The sequence below is a fragment of the Vigna unguiculata genome, chromosome 11 (assembly GCF_037176805.1).
Source record: "Vigna unguiculata cultivar grain cowpea cultivar isolate G323 ecotype 2 chromosome 11, ASM3717680v1, whole genome shotgun sequence".
Lineage (NCBI taxonomy): Eukaryota > Viridiplantae > Streptophyta > Magnoliopsida > Fabales > Fabaceae > Vigna > Vigna unguiculata.
In genome coordinates, this window is record NC_140802.1 from 32,145,581 (window position 1) to 32,163,583 (window position 18,003).

Sequence of the window (18,003 nt, forward strand, 5' to 3'; positions counted from 1 at the left end):
TACCTCTGTCACTTCATAATTATTTAATTATTACATTTACCTAATTAATTTTTTTTATTTATTTAATTTTTTAAGAATATAAATAAAAATGAAAGAGCATAAATCTTCTTTGAAGGTACAGAAAAAAAATAGAGGTAGCCAAAACAAAACCCCCGGTCTTGATCAATTATTATACTAATATGGCCGAGTCTCGAACGTGTTTATATCATATTCTAATTCTAATATTGATCTTGTACAATACTTTAATATATTTCAATCAAGTTTAAGATAAAATAAACATATTTAAAATATATATGTATTTTCATTACGTTGATTTGCGTAATTGTTAAAATGTAATACAATATAATAAAACGTTCCTTATTATAAATGAACAAAATACAAATTATAAATACTACAAAGAGCAATAAATATAGTTACCGAAAAGTCAATATTTTAAAAAAACACAATTGAAAAAGTAGCATCTCAAAATGTGACAGTATTGAAAAAAAATGTTTATTAAATATTATAAATAAAATAAAATTTTCAATTAATATAGAAAACTATAAATTGTCTTAAACGTCTTGTCCAATATAGTTTTCAAAATATTGGATTCAAGATACTTCTTTTCATCATTTTAATCAATGTTGATTTGGATAAATTACGTATTAATTAGAAAATACTTTTCATCATCCATCCCTACAATTTCTTTCATTTAGTCCTGTTACATTTTCATTTCATCCCGCTATTCGACAAAAAGGTAGTTTCAATACTCTATTATTGAAATAATAAACTAATATATAAAAGAACTTAAATTACTAAAACTAAATATAAAAACAACCCTATTGTATTCTTTAGGGAACAAGAAAATAGCAATAATTAGAAACAATTACAATTTGCAAGTAAGTTTCTTGCATAAATGTATAACTTAATGAATCCTAATTAGATCAAAACTATTCTTTATCATATGAAAAACTACAAATCAATCAATCAATCAAAGCATCTAGATCAAATTAATATTTTGATTACTGATTTTACCTGATTCGAACCTGTTCCACCAATTCTGGGTGTTTGTGAAATTAGCCAGTTTGTTCAATCAAAGCATACTTGACACCCGCCAACCAGCCATTGATCAATTGAACTGGTAACTTCCATCCTCCTCTTTCATCTTGATGTTCCAACGATATAACATTCAAATATAATGGAATATATATATATATATATATATATATATATATATATATATATATATATATATATATATATATATATACACACACACACCCCAACGTATATTGCTAATAACAGGAAGCATCACCTTCAAATAGGGTCACACGTGACAAACAAAATCTTTGTAGAAAAGAGAGAAACCATACCAGAGTATTAAACAGAGAGGAAATTTCTTGTTTTGAATCAAGATTTTGTCATAAGCATATTATAAACGACATCATGAATATGATCACATAAAAAACAAGCCAAACTACAACAGGGCCCCCTCATAATTCAGGTGGGCCCCTCTACATGGTTGCTATCATTTTATACTCCTAGCTTTCTGAAATCTGACCAAAACAATATACAGATGCAGGGATAAGTATGCCTTAACTAGAATGAAATACCACTACACAGAATCACCAATTTTCATGCTATGCCGAGCAGCCAGCACTTGTATACATCTTCACAAGGGGGGAAAACTGCAGATTAAGCTGGAACCCCCAATTATATATAGGCCACAATCAGCCCCTCTTTTTGATTCACATCGATTGCTACTCATCGTTTCATTACCCCTTTACATCTATGTACCCGTGGAATGAGGGGAGCTGAGACCAGTCTGCCGTCTAATATGCTCTGGGATCAGCCTATTGACCAGTTCAGGTGATACTCCAGCCAACTGTCGTCAAGTTTTCATCACAGATTCATTAAGAGAATTTTTGGGGTTAGATACTGTTCATAAATTAGGTGTATGAGAAATTGTTAATTGGATTGTTTGGATCTTGAAGAACAATGGCAAAGCAAGTAGTCATAGTAAAAAAAGCTGCAGGCTATACATGTCATGCCACATTTAATGTAAAAACATAAACTATGCTCGTACTTCCTGTTTAAAGTTAAAAAGCGAGGGCAATGGACGGCCATTAGGTAGACGAGCATTTGGCTCGCGGAGCTCATCAAAGAAAGGATGTGCACATGCTTCCAGCTGAAATAACAAAAGCCATTAGTGAAAATTATGCCAATTGAGTTTACTAAATCCACAACATACCACAAGGATTGTAGATCTAATATCATGGGAGGAGTGGAGGTATCATGGTTGTTCAACTCACCGCAGTGCACCGGAGACTAGGTGAATATTGGAGAAGTCTTGATGCAAGGTCAATTGCTTCTGGAGGCATTCGCTTATGGAAAACCTGGAACATAAATCATCAAAATAATTGAGTCAATAACTAGCAAATGACTAATAGTCAACGACCAAGCTTTATCTTACCAGATGAGGTAGGTTAAATCATCAAGCTCATCAGATAAAAAACATTGAGAATGGAAAACACCCTCAAAAACCTGGTTGTTGTAACATGTAAATCAAGCTATTCACTTTAACTTGGACAACTATTTTTCAATCTTTTTAATCTGTATTTAAAGTCTAGAAGAAATTGTTGAATATAAAAAGGAGGATGGTTGAGAAATGACTTTACCTTGTGCCAAGGATGAGCTTTAATCTGAGGGAATCTAAAATCTGTATATTCTGGGTTCATGCAACGAATTTCCTCTCGTGTGGGGGTACCGAGAACCTACAACAAAACACATAAATAATGACCTCTGTAAATATGTGTTTCAAACCACAGAAACATCAATGTACAAGAGAAATCACCTTAATAATTTCCACAAGCTGGTCCACCTGATTTTCTCCAGGAAATAGTGGCTATATAAACATTTGAAACTATGGGAAGTCAATATAATGATATATCTCGGTAAAAAGGCAAAAAACTTAGGTATGAGCAACATTAATACATAGATAGCCAGAATGTTTAACCTGTCCTAGAAGAAGTTCAGCAAGAACACAACCAGCTGACCATATATCAATAGAAGCTGTGTATTCTGTTGCACCAAATATTAGTTCTGGAGCCCGATAGTAACGTGAACATATGTATGAAATGTTTGATTCACCCTTGACCTGATATAATTTTTTTTGTGGAAGAATAATATCATAATAATATCCTAGCAAGTTGTGAACATGAGAAGCTTCATGAAATTGATAATTGAATTAAAAAAATCACATGTTACATCAACCACTTCCATTTATTTTTCATATAATAGAAAAGAAAAAGGATCAGAGTAAATATTCTTGGCATCAGTATCATCACATAAACAGGTTATTAAATCAGTATTGCATTTATGTAAACATCTTATAATAGCTTTAGCATAGCTATGTCCACTGGGAATTATGTGATTTTAGTAGTCTTCCATTATCATGGTGGCATATGAGCATGAAGCAATAATATGTACAAGAACTACGAAGATCAACATACCAGAACTTTGGCACTCCCAAAATCACAAAGCTTAACTTGGTGAGTAAGAGGGTGAACCTGTAGCCATATATGAAAAAAGATTTAGAATAAATTAATACAACTCAGGAAAGACATTGAAAGAAGAACGTACCAAAAGATTTTGAGGCTTCACATCCCTATGGCAAACTCCCAGTGTGGTATGGATATATGCTAATCCCCTAAAGATCTAAACATCAAATTCAAACCCAATCGTTACAAAGTACTAAATCAACACATGAACCACATTGCAAAGACAAAAAATGAGTTCATACTTGATATGTGTACAGTTTAGCATAGATGAGAGGCATCCTCTGGTTCATAGTATTGTAGTGTTTTATAACTCGGTACATTGTCTCAGGGACATATTCCATTACTAAGTTTAGAAAAAGTTCATCTCTGCTTGTTGTGGAGAAGAAACAGTGCTTCAGGCAAATTACATTTGGGTGATCCATTAAACGCATTAACTGCAACTCACGATTTTTGTATCGCCTGTCTTGCAAGACCTTTTTAATAGCCACTGGCTCTCCAGTCTCCAAGCACTTTGCCTATAATTTAGGTAGAAAAAAGAACACCATCCAGTGGTGGAAAACACTGAGATACTTGACAGGAGAGAAAGAATGGGTGTCAAGTTGCTGATTGTTCATCCATACCTGGAAAACTACTCCAAATGATCCAGTGCCAACAACTCGTTCTGCCATGTAACTGATGGTCTGCAAGTGGTATAGAGAAGGAATCACACAAATAAGTTAAGCAGAATAAACAAATTATGAAACTCAGATAATATCACCAATTTTATGCATAAAGTTATTGAACCTTTATAATTAAATTGTTCAAAATTATACATCTTGTAAGGACTAACATATAGTTGATAAATAAAAAGTTATCGTGAGGTAGGCACTGGGGAAATAAGCCAACATTGACGACCAGTATTATATTTTGAAAAGCCTTACAATGGGAAATTTATTAATTTCGATTCCCATCCACTAAATGTCATTCCATTATATCCCCCAAAAAGAAGTGAATAACTATCAAAATGATAATCACTTTACACAACAACACATACAATTTAAGAGGGCATGAATTAAATTTTTTACAAACAATTGTAAGTCAATAAGGAAGGGGGCTAGAACACATTCATACTTGTTTAGGTTCCCCATTTTTGCCTCCAATAGTGGTGGAGATAATGTGGCCTGTGACGGCATCATTCCCCTCAATGACAGTAGCTGACATATCCTGCAAGTTATAGCAACAAATAGATATTTAATGCAGTGATGATAACATCAAAGATAACATGTTTAAAACTATCATCAATAATTTGGTTTGGGATCATCCACAAAATATTGCAACATCATTTGCCTATCAAGTATCACAGGCATGCGGTGGCAGACACACCAAAGAATATATCCAGTGAAGTTAATTTGAGAAGGAGAAAACATAAGAAAGAAACGGTAGTATAGGATCTCAACATAATCCATTGGTTAAAACAAATGTTATACGAGAAGAAAATTGCACAGCGATGGAACATAAAGAACAGAGGGTTACCAGATGAAATAGATCAGAATGTGAGTTGAAGAAAGGCAAAGTGGAAAGAGCTCAGAGAGCACATACATCAGCTAAAGCTAAATCAGGTTATAGAAGCTCACAAGAAAGCATAAAGAAAGGCACCAATATAACTTGAGACACATACAAACAGAATCTAAGGACACTAATTCCCTGAAGCAAAGCAAACTAACCGTTTGAACTTTTGAACAACAATCCACCACAAGGGAAGGAACGACGTCACTTACACACACAAAAAAGATCTAAACAAAATCTATTCACTATTAACATAGCCAAAGACAATTAACAGTATATTAGAGATAAGTCAAATAAAAATGACATGAAACCAAAACAGACTAAAAGATAATTGCTATCAGTGGGAAATTTCGTATTGCTAAATAAGAATGTTTGCTCAGGTAAGCTAAGTACACCTAATCAGAATCTCTTTCCTTGAATTAAAGGAAACAAAAAACTGAAACATGGGATTCCACATTTTTACTTCTTTTGATTCCTTTGCTTTTTTCCAAACACCAAAATCAGAAAAAAAAAAAAAAAAAAAATCTTCCTAACTTCAATTTTCTTCAGCGTTAAAGATCCCACCTTCAAAGCATCAACCAAAACACACTCCAAGATAGTCAAACCTAATTTCCTTTCCTACTTTTTTAAATTCGTCAACGACAATAAACATCACTCTCCCAAAGAACAATAAAACCACTCCAATCATCGGGGTCGCCGGAGATTTCCCCGGCGAGCACGTAAAACCGGTAGATCGCTAAAATCCTCCGCGACGCCAAAGCTTCTGAGGCGAATCGACGTGATCGGAGCTCCGGCAAGTCCAAAACCAGTCAAAAGCTTAAGAGAGCGAGAGATAACGATTTGCTATGAGTCCAATGAGCAGAAGTACCTTATCGGTCTCCATATCGGAGCTCCGGCGCGGCACTTCGTTTTGCGGCTGAGACTGCTGCGGTTGTGATGGCTGCAAAGGCAACGCCGGCGGCGGCGGTTGCTGTTGGTGATGGTGCCCCATGGGCATGGAGGCCATATGATGTGAGACACAGTCTTGTTCGTTTCTCTCTCCTCACTTTCTCTCTCTACACCCTTTTTTCGTTTTTCTTTTCTCTCTCTCTTGGCCTGTCTGTTTTGTTCAAGGAGAGAGAAAGAGAGGATGCTCACGCGAGTTTCGGGAGAGTGGAAACACGCGTGAATCAGAGCCGTAGAGCTTTAATTTAGTGTGGTAAGGTACAGGGGAACCGATGCTATGTTCTTGCATGCAGGTATGTACTGTACCACCTTTCATGACTACTACAGATAGCACCGAAAGAGAGTTAATTTTAATCGTTGGATCTATCTTATATTCTTAATCTATGATTAAGATCTTTTTGACTTTTTTTTTAGTTCCTTTATTTTGATTTTAGTTCGTATTCATGTTATTAGTGAAGATATTTCATCAAAGTGAGAAAAGATTAAATAATTAAATAATTTACTGTACATTTTATAATCAGTTGGATATAGATACTTTTTAGGCAATTTTTTAAAAAATCTAACGATTTAAGTTATGGCAAAATATTGAGATAAGGAATGATTCGTTTTAAGAATCCAAAGACGAAAAGGTTAAAAAGAACAAGAACACATGAGGAAGAATTAAATATCAAAATATGGGTTATGAATTAAACAAATTTAAAAAGAAGGTTATATATATATATATATATATATATATATATATATATATATATATATATATATATATATTTTATTTCAATTTTTTATTTTTAACATTTGTTTACATATTTATAAATAAACATTTAAAATATAAATAATTTTTAAATTTTTAATTGATTAATTAATATTTATAATTAGATAAATTAAAATAATTATTACATCTATATGTCAAACGTCAAATTACTCTATATTAACTAATGATTTGAATATAAGTTTAAATTATAATAAAATTGTATATTTACAATTTTTTAAAATATAATATAAAAAAAATTAATTTTTTTAAATTATTTTATTTTAATTTTTAATTTAAAATAAATAAAAAATAAAAATAAAACAGACCAAGAATGGTTTGGTTCATTTTTTACCTATCAATTGAGAGATTAAACAAGTTAGACCAAAACGAAATTGGTGGATAGAAAAATCCTAACTCCAACTTATCCCATTTTGACGAATTAATTTGTGAACCACAAACTAATTATATGTTAGTTACTTTTATTGTAGTATACAGTAACTTAGTAAGGGGAATTATATTTTTTTCCTTTATTATTATTAATAATAATAATAATAATATAGTACTGGGTGTCAAACAAATTTAAATTTTTTAATTTTTTGTATTATTCATTTGATGTGTTATTAAAATATACAATTTTTTATTTTTTAAGATACCAATAAAAGTTTGATGTAAAATATTATATACGATGATGTAAAATTTGATAATGTAAAAATAATTTATGTAAGAAATTAAATTTAAAAATGACACCGTGGTACAAGTAGCTATACAACTAAAGTCGTTTCAAAAAAACTATTTCATCTTTTAAAATTTTAAAATAAATCAATTATAATCAAATTCTTGAAAATCCATAGTTGACAAAATTGAAAGTACCTTAATAAAGATAAAATGTTTGATTGAAGGAGACTTCTTAAAAAAGATTAAAATCTGGATCCTAGTTGGATCTACCATAAATTTGAGCATGATTGAATTAAAAAAAAATGCAAATTTTGATAGACCCATCAAGATCTTGTTTATCCAAGTTAAACTCGTGATGAGTTTTGTTCACCAAATATATATATATATATATATATATATATATATATATATATATATATATATATATATATATATATTCCTTCTTACATCTACCTTTCTACTTAGTGCATTTCCGGTAAATTCTAATTTCCTATTATTTTAAGATTATTTAGATTTTATTAAATTTATGATTAATTTTTAAGATGAATGATTTATTTATTATTTAAAATGAAAAAAAAAATATGCTCTTGTTTTTTAAATTTGACTCTTTTCGTAACTACTTCTAAAATTTAAATTATTTATAGATATTTAAAAAAAAACATATAATAAATGTGATAGCACATAAATTTACGCTAGTTTCTCCATAATAAAAATAATACAAATAAAATTGTTAAATTGTTTTATCATCTATGAGGAAAATGAAAATTTAATTTTTAAAGATAATTATTTTTAAATTTTAAATTAATTTAAAAAAAAATAAAGGTTATAAGGCAAAATTTCCTTATTTTTAAGAGAAATATATTTTATTTGCCCCTTACTTTTAGAATAAAATGAATTTACATATAATGAATGTAATTTTTCGGAAAATAAAACATATAAACAATATATTTTTTATAATACTTTAATACATATTTATTTATTATGTCACATAAATATTAGTGGGATAAACCACAAGTTTAGTCCATAAATGTGCGAGATTACTTTAGTCTTTAAATTTAACTATTTATTATTATTTTAGTCCTTAGAATTTTTGTTGAAACGTGTTTAGACCAACACTTTGTTTTCGGATAGATAGAAAAGAGAGAAGTTAGTATTCTGTGGGTCCAACCTCAAAAAAAATTGTTTATGAATGAGAAGAGAGTGAAAATTTGTGAAACCTAATTAAAAGTGTAGTTCTAACTCTTTATTTTCATAACATAATATATATATACACACACACACACTATGAAGAAATATGCCATTTTAAGAAAAAATTAGTTTTGATCTCTCTTCTTCTTTGGCATCCACCACGTTCATCGAGGCATTGCCGAGATGTTTGGTTCTGAATTAAACCACAAAGGACCCGCATCAAATGAGAAGCCAGTGAGAGTAACTTGGCAACATTTCACAGTTACTTCGTACCATGAAGAATTTGATGCCATAATTAACCAATTTGACCTTTCTGAAGAATGGTCTTAGGATTTGAGTGGATGGTGACACTGGGAGACATTATTTGGAACTTATCAAGTTGTCCATGGAGTTTACTGTTGCTGGAAAAAGACATGTTCTCAAGACCCAGAGCAGTGTAAAACTGATTAGAAACCAGCTAATAATGGATAAAACAATCATGAATGTGCACACATATTCATGATACAAGTCTGTCAAGAAGATGGATTCTTATTGCATAATCACAACTAATGCCACTCACACATCAACACCTGTGTTGATTTCAGAATTGCTGAATCAGTTTCAGGGTATTTTTGAATAACCTACTCAATTAACTCCTATTAGAAAAGGTCTTAATCATAAGATTTCCCTTTTGCAAGATACAAATCCACTAAATAAAAGACCACACAGACATGCAGAAAACCTAAAGGATATTTTTGATGAAGTTGTTCAAGAGATACTAGTGTCTGGTTTTATACAGAACAGCTACAGTTCTTATGTTAAGTCCTGTTGTGTTAGTTGGAAAAAAATGTCTATGTTGATTATAGGGAGCTTAGCAAGGGTACAGTTTAAGACAGGTTTCCAATTCCTTTAGTAGAAGACCTCATGGTTGAGCTGAATGATTCAGTTATTTTTTCAAAAATTGACTTGAGGGTCGGTTATCATCCAGTGAGGATGGATCATGCAGATACACACAAAAATGCATTACGAGTATTTTGGTCATGCCTTTTGGACTTACAAATGCCCCTAGGGTCCCCAGAAACTTTTCAAAGTTTGAATTTCTCGGAAAACTTTTATTAGCTTTCTTTAATGATATATTGATTCATAGCAAGAATGATATGTTGAGAATTAAGAAAAATTTACAACCAAGAATCATGATCACTTTGAAAAAAGGAATGCTGGTAGAGCTCAGGATGATGGAGAAACTTGAAAACTCCATGAAGATTCACTTGAAGGAGAAAGCTCAAAAACAAGGAAGAACCAAAGGGTAGATCACTAATCTTTGAAGTCTTCGGATGTTGGTTCAATTGGAAAAGAGATTCACCATGTTTCATTCAACTCTGTAGTTCATCTAGGCATGTTTTAGTTTTGTTGGAACTACGTGTCATCAGTTTAATTTACAATTTTGTAAATTTGGACAGATGTACAATATGAAGCACAAACTCTAACAATGACAGAGGACATGACACAGACATTACAACACTAGGACACAACATATGCACCAGAAACAAAGACAAAGAGAAGCTCAGATTAAATGAAGGCAGTACCATAACAAAAGATCTAAATTTAGAACGTTATTTTTATATTCACTTTTAAAAAGGTGAAATTCTATCTTCAAAGACATATTCTATTCTCATTTTCAAACCAACTTTTAAAGTTTTACATCTATTTCATTATGATAACCATTCTCACAAAAACAAATGAGACACTCTTTCTAATATTGTATTATATTTCAAATTGAATTTTCTAACAGTTTAACAATGTTAGTGTGTCCGACCAATCTAGTGGGATATTTCTACAAAAATACTCCATCTATATGCAAGTGGAATTTCAAGTATGACAAATTTGTTTAACTAGACATCTATTAAGGAGTATCAAAGGCACATTGTATAGGTCTCAGTACTGAAAACGTCTACAACACCGTATACATAAAAAAAGACGACCCTGTACTGCATAAGTTATAGATTATCAGAATCAAAATCGAAAAAATTAAGTATCGCTTTTAGACAAATTGTAACCTCCAAGAGACATAACCATTTTTATGATCTTCTAGTCATAAGGGGAAAACAAAACACAGAATAGCAGTTTGCATCTAGTGTTTTTGCAGAATTTTTGTTCAGAGATAAAATCAAAGAATAAATTGTGATATTACAACAAGAGCAGAAGATGGTCAAAACCTGGTTCATCTAAAAAGGCTTATCTTATTTAGATTCTTTGAACACAACATGGCGCTTCACCTTTGGATCATACTTCTTCAGCTCAAGCTTTTCATTCTTCTTGCTTTTCTTTATGGCATAAAAGAATCCAGTTCCAGCCGTTGAGACAAGCCTAATAACCTTAGACTATGACCACAAGAACAAAAACAGCAACAACAATCACACTTCGTTATCCAGATCAACAAGCGAACAATTAATGAATAACAAAATGTGAAAAGAAAAAGACACCTAATCTAAGACAAATTCACTAGTAAGAAGTTCTTTATGGCATGGTGATTAATAAAGGGGAAAATACTGGTAAATAAAAGGACAAAACTTGTATCTACATCAAAAAATGTAAACAATATTCTTCTTTAAACCCACCAAAGTTACCTTTTTCAAATAAAATCCTGATTGAACCAAGGTGCCAGAGTGACCAATACCTTAGATGACCTTGCCTTAACTATTTCTGCGGACTTAAGATGAAACATTAAGGACCTAAAGGGTAAAATATCTTGGAAGACCTGACCCTAATCTATCTGCCAACTTATGGTAGAAACATTAAAGGCCTGATCCTGACCCTTAAATGTTGCTTGTACTATTATGAATTACTAATACCAAACTTCAATTCTAATTGGAGAATCTTATTAATAAGTTTATGACTAACTCAATCTCACCAATTCTTGTAAGGAAATTCTTATACCTCACTTAAGGTCATATTTCTAATCAAAGTGGAATATCCAAAAGAGAACAACGCAAACAATACATTCAATCCTTTATCTAAGTACTGTTCTAGATTAAAGAAAAAAACATGAGCATGTAGCAAATACAACAATGAATGGCCTATTGATTGACAGATAAAATTTGCAGAAATGGGAGCTAGCAAGCTACCTTTTTCTTACTGGAACCTTTTCCGGCCATACAAACAACAGGAGAACGTGTTGGGCGGCAAAACATGTCCTTTGACAAGTAATCTACATGTAATCAAACATCCCCAGAAATTCAGTTTAGTGTTAAGTTAACGATAAAAGGGTTTATGAATTTGCATTACCTCTGGAGAAAAGACCATTGGATGAGAAAGAGTTGAAGGGCCTGAAATTTGAGGGAAGAAGAGTGGAAGAAAAAGGAGAGTGATTGAAATTGAAGATTGAATTTCCTTTACCACCAGAAACAGTGAGCCCTGAAAAAACATGCGCTGTTGCACTCGCCATTTCTCTTCTTCTCTCCCTATAGGATAAGATAAGGTAAAGCCACAACAACCTTTGCCTGCGCCTATTTAAGAATGTCCACTCTATATTTCTGTATAAATTTCGTCATTGTGTAATTTTAAAATGCGTACAAAAATTATATATTTGATGATTCAATCGTTTAAAATTAAACATTAGTTTTCTAATTATTCTTTCATTTTTAACAACAAAATGTTATGAAATAAAAATAACATTAATTTCTCAATTAATTAAGTACAATAATAATATTTAAGTATAAAGTGATAGCGGAAAATATTGTAATAAAATAATATATTGATTAAATATGATGTAATTCAAATTCTGAGTTTTTAGCATTGTTTCTTTAATGAATTTTCAAAATGGACTAAGGTTGATATATTAAAAAAGTTTATAATATATTTTAAAACATTAAAATTGATGTTTACTAATATACTTTGAATCTCAATAGAACGATATTAAAAATTCAATAAAACATTTAAATTCTAGATGTAACTTTAGGGAAAATAATATTAATTAGAAGGATGAGTAACAAACAAAATGTACAATATATTATGAAAATTTGAACTTCATAAACTTAAATAAGTTTTTAAATAAATCTTACCAACCCTAAGTGGATAAGTGTCCAAATCAAATAAAATTTGTCCTAAAATCAATTCATAAATTTACTAGTTCTTGGGTACTTATTATTTTATCTTTGTATATCACTATTACAATTTTTCTATTACATAAGATTTTTCTTATAAATTAATTAAAAGATTTTACAAAAATTGTTTTTTTTGTCAATTTTTTTAGAATTTTAATTCATAGATAATTCTTTTTTAAATAATTATTTCTTACAAAATTATAAAATTTGCAAAATTTGCAAGTATTTTTTAGAAAATTTTTTTACAAAAAAAGTATTTTATATAAAATATTTTACAAAAAATAATTAATAATAATATTTTACAAATATTTTTTTCACAACAAAATTTATAAATATTTTGTATGAAAAAATTTCTAAAAATAATTGATAAAAAATATGAGTTTCTTAAACGTAATTCTAGAATAGTTAAAGAACAATTTCTTTTTCCTCTCAAAGTCTTAGAAATCATAGCAGATTTCTTTTTTGTTTTCAAAAGCTTCAATTGTGAGAGTCAACGTTCAACCCAATGAATGACCATCATCTCACCAAAACTAAATCAATTGCTAAGAGAAATCTACCTTCTAGTTTAGAACATTACCGATCGATTTTAGGAATTAATGAGCAATGAAATTATGGGAATTAAAAGTTAAGTTTTTTTATTACCAATACACAATAATATAACTGATATTATAATTTTTTTTATTATATTATAAATGTGAGTTAAGTATCAAGTTCATGATTAATGTTTAGTAGAGATTAGTTTATTATTCTCTTTCATTTTTGATGTTATATTCGAATTTAGAAATCAATTTATTCAGACCAAGGAGTAATAGTGATTGTACCAACTTGCAATCTTAAAAGAAGATGAAGAGAATTTGAAAATACATAAATGTGGACTGGGACAAGTAGTGGCCCAGTAGGAAATAACAACCTAAGAAAATCAAAACTTTAAAAGCTAGACATTAACAAGTAAATAACCAAAAAAAAACCACTAACATTAATAACATATAAACCACGACACACGAAAGATGTAGTCAACTTTCGACCACAACCTCGTAATTAATCACTAAAATTCTTTCTTCATCTATAAAACACGTTACTTCTAGTTATTATGGTGATCATCAGCTACACAACATGAACAAAACGGCATAAGCACGATCACGACGATGAAGATGATGATCATTATTTCTATTATTATTGCCATATTATGATCAATTCAGCACCCTGCAGTTCCTTCTGATTTCTCCATTGGTCCCAGTGAGAGGACTAATGTTGCCCATCTTCACCATGGCAGCAGCAAAGTCCCTGAAAAAGGCAGCAGAATTGGCGCTGTAGGTCCTCACAAGGGCATCTTGAGAGCCACCATTGAAAAGCACTTGGTCAGAGTGGAGAAGGCCACGCTGGTTCACAAGGTCAGTGTAGTAGTTGTTGTCAAAACGGGTTGGTGTGACGGTGTCAAGAGGGGCCAAGTTGGTGTTCCCTCCAGAATTAGGACAATTGGCCCTTCTTGTGGTGGCAAAGTTTGGATCAATGTTGGTTTCGTTGTATATGCGAGTTCTGAAGAATTGGCACTGTGCTTGGCCAATTGTGTGGCCTCCCGAGAGCACTGTTAGGTCTCTTGCTGTCAAACCTTTCGCTGCAAACATGGTTATCAGGGTGGCAAGGTCTGAGGCAGGTGAAGGGATTTCGGTGTTGGCTGCATTCTGATTTGCTGTTCTTGAATCTCTTCTTCCTAGAGGCACTGTCCATGAGGGTCCTCCTAGCTGCAAACAATCATGGATTTTAAATTCTTTACTCATACATAGTACTGGAAAAAACACTAAAGAACACATTTTCATCTAATGTTTTCTTTTGTGAAACTCTATGGTTGTGTGTCAGAGAGAGATGTTGATGAACACACTAAAAAGAGAAAGGGAATATTTGGTGAGATTGTAGAAACCTTAACTTTTCATACAGTTTCTTCACAAAGAGATAAGGTAGGCGTGAGACATGAACCTTGATTTTTGTTTTATATGATGATTTTATTTACTGTGTGATATTTTTGGGTGAAATTGTATGTCCCACTAATGCATGATGATAGATTAAGATAGAAAAGTGAAACCGAAAGTGGGGAACATGGTTTGAAAACAGGCTCATGCAGAAGAAAATGGAAATAAAGAGAGAAACCGACATCAAGTAAATTACTAATTGACTTATTGTGAGAATGACTTCACATCAGAATCTCAGTGACATCAGAACGCAGTCTGAATAGGAGAAGGAAAAAGTGTATACTGTTCATATTTTACTTTTATTTTCTGTGCATTGCGTTCACTTTTTCTAACTACTCATGTGAAATAAATTATTCTAATTGGTTATTTCTGTTAACTATACTAATTTTGTTCGCAGGGTTTGGTTCTTATATAAATCATGAAGAATTGGACTCACCAGAACTATTCCATCTCTTGTGGCAAGAGCAAGAATATCAGCACAAGACACAGTGGCATTGCAAGCAGCTTCAACGTTGGTTTTAATGGTGTCAATAACTTCGAAGCCCCTTGCTGAATTTCTGTTAGGAAACGCGTTTTTCTCTCCTGTGAATGTTGCAGTGTCGTCCAATAGAATTGATGCATCACAGCCCTGCAAACAAAGAAATAATCAAAACCATAAAGAGAATAGTTTTGAACTATGCACATGCAACCAAAAAAGCTAGAAAGTTAAAGAAAATGCAGAAGATAAAAGTGTAAATTAGGCATCCATTTGGACACATTTGATCGTAATATGGAAAAAAATGTGAGCTTAGATCGAAAGTGCAAAGTGGGGTAGCAAGGTTTACTTGTACAAAGCAATCATGGAAAAACAAGCGAAGAATAGAGGCACCAATCCTAGCTTCTGTGCGAATGGCTTGTATCATTGTACGACGCACTATGGCTTGAAGGTTGGGGCAAGTTCTGGCATAAAAGGTGGAAGAAAGTTGTGCATTGCTTGAAAAGGCAAAGAGAGAAAGAATAGAAACTATAACAAAGAAAGACTTGTTAATGGAAGACATGTTGTGTATAACTAGTTTGAATAGCTAAATAACTCTTTTTTCTGTGAGTTGTGAAGTTGGTTTTAGAAGAAGAAACCTTGCATGATATTTATAGGCAAAAGGGTGTTATGCATGCAGAGAAGAAGAGAAGAAAGAGAGTTAGATATGAGTGAGAAATCAGAAAATGGAAAATTATGCCTTCAATTAATTGTGTTCGGTTCAATTTTCAAACTTGTCTGCTCCTACTTTACATAGACGCGCTTTGCTTTTCCTCTGGGAAATGAAAGGAAGAAAAATTGTAAAATGAAGACAAAAGATATGATTAAAGAGTGGTTGACTTTATCCAAAAGTATGCATGAAAACAAAGGAAAAACTAATAGTAGTAACAACATATTTTGAGTAGTATGAATAATGTAGGGTTTGAAATATTCTTTCATCAGTGTGATACAACTTTAGAGATTACTATATGTGCGTTTAAGGAATATACATATTATTGTGGTTAAAATTGAAGTTATTTATTTTTTGGAATTGTATTTTTTTAGCCTGTCTAAATGGATTGATGTTAAGTTAGTATTTAAATTTATGGGCTGATTTATTTTATAAAATAATAATATTATTTTATATATTAAAATGGTTAATTAATTTAGATCGAGTTAACATAAATTTAATAAATAATAATGTTCATTTTTTTTTCATTACCAAAGAAAATGTCTACTTATTTACATGACTGAAACTAATTTAGTTTAATGTGGTTTTAGATATTGAAAGGGAAAAAAAACACTTTATATATTAGTTAATGGTAGATTTTAAAGTAGAGTTATACAATAAAAAAAGTATATAGTACAATAATTAGTGTAATTTATAACTATGCTATACAGTTCTTTCTATCATATAAAAATAACTCTTGGTTTTAGCTATTGTATTGGTAAAAAAATTAAATGATAAACAATCTATAAGTAAAATACTTGAATAATATTATCGAGTACGGTAAACAAACACTTTGATTCTTGAAATTAGAACCCGCTATCGTATTTTGAGTCCCGATACTTTTTGACTAAACATATCTTACTTTTATTACAAGTTATTTTCCTTATAAACAAATTATATATCAAATATATATTTGAAATGACATAGAAGTGCTTAGTTACTTGTTGCTATTTTTATTTTTGAATATGTATTAATATAACTATTTAAGTTACATATTTCAAAAAATTATTAATGATATTGATTTATCAGTTTTTGGATATTTTTTTTATTTTAGGAAAAAGATTTTTTGACAATTCTTTTGATAAAGTATTAATAATATTCATATGTCATCACTTAATTAGATCAATATTTTTTTATAAATAATTTATTATAGTTTGAAAAGAGAAGAGAAAACTTTTGTGAACACTTTATCAAAGTTTGTTAACAAGTACTTTTTCGACATATTTATTTTATGGCTAATATGATAGCACCAAAATGATTGATTCATCAAATTATGTCACTTCTTCTTTTTGGATAAATCTTTTCTGGTCGTAGTTTAATTATTTATTTATTTTTATAAAGGAGTAGATGATTGTTGTTACTTTACACATCAGCAGTATTAGTTGCTTTTTATGATTACGAGAAGGAAAAGTATTGCTTGACTCACTTTTAAATCCACATACATTTCACAATTGGTTTTATAATAAAATATTATATTTATTATAATAAAAATAAATATAAACAAAATATATATGAAATTTTAAGTTGAGTATAACAGAAAAATTAGAGTGTCAAACTAATATGCTGATGAAACTTATTTTGTGTGGTGGGTATACACAATATACAATTAAATATTTTATATTTTATATTATGAATTCACGAACAAGTATAAAATTTATATATTACTTTAAATTTTCGAATTTAACTTAAAAGTTATAAAACCGTCGACCAATCATTTTAGCTGCAAAAGTAGAAATTGTTTCCCATTAACAAAAAGTGCTGACTTTTAATCATTAACGCGTTGTTTTTTTGGATAAGCCATGTGCTGTTCAGTTTGACTACCTATTACTAAGTCTAATGTCTGTGCAAGAGTTTTTTTATTTCTTTTTTATTTTTTTTAAATAGATTTTAGTTTTTTGTTTGTTTTTTCTTTTAAAATTTTATTATAATTTAGAAATGCCAAAGTGGTGTAAAAGGAATCTCTACTATTGACCAAGTTATGCGTGCTCTAAGTTTGGGTGTTGAAGACTTTCAAAAATAAACACAGATATGGTATATGTTTAATTAATTTGCTGAAAAGAAAATTATATATGTTTAATATGTTGATTA

The 18,003-nt window shown here is 30.6% G+C and overlaps 3 protein-coding genes across 3 annotated transcripts; all 3 read right to left on the minus strand.

Moving 5' to 3' along the window:
• Nucleotides 1-1,359: 1,359 nt before the first annotated feature.
• On the minus strand, nt 1,360-6,174 carry LOC114169927 (shaggy-related protein kinase eta). Its single transcript, XM_028055327.2, has 12 exons — nt 5,953-6,174; nt 4,650-4,742; nt 4,160-4,219; nt 3,782-4,054; nt 3,622-3,696; nt 3,492-3,548; nt 2,996-3,136; nt 2,834-2,884; nt 2,658-2,753; nt 2,292-2,375; nt 2,066-2,167; nt 1,360-1,864 (listed from the first exon to the last, which is right to left on the minus strand). Exons 1-12 carry the CDS (start codon nt 6,088-6,090, stop codon nt 1,769-1,771), a joined length of 1,266 nt encoding a protein of 421 aa, XP_027911128.1. The 5' UTR covers nt 6,091-6,174; the 3' UTR covers nt 1,360-1,768.
• Nucleotides 6,175-10,672: 4,498 nt separating this feature from the next.
• LOC114168806 (uncharacterized) lies at nt 10,673-12,141 on the minus strand. The gene is made up of 3 exons (XM_028053762.2): nt 11,908-12,141; nt 11,748-11,830; nt 10,673-11,003 (listed from the first exon to the last, which is right to left on the minus strand). The coding sequence occupies exons 1-3, from the start codon at nt 12,065-12,067 to the stop codon at nt 10,863-10,865; spliced, it is 384 nt and encodes a 127-aa protein (XP_027909563.1). The 5' UTR covers nt 12,068-12,141; the 3' UTR covers nt 10,673-10,862.
• Nucleotides 12,142-13,569: 1,428 nt separating this feature from the next.
• On the minus strand, nt 13,570-15,799 carry LOC114168700 (peroxidase P7-like). The gene is made up of 3 exons (XM_028053607.2): nt 15,517-15,799; nt 15,129-15,320; nt 13,570-14,467 (listed from the first exon to the last, which is right to left on the minus strand). The coding sequence occupies exons 1-3, from the start codon at nt 15,727-15,729 to the stop codon at nt 13,916-13,918; spliced, it is 957 nt and encodes a 318-aa protein (XP_027909408.1). The 5' UTR covers nt 15,730-15,799; the 3' UTR covers nt 13,570-13,915.
• Nucleotides 15,800-18,003: the final 2,204 nt, after the last annotated feature.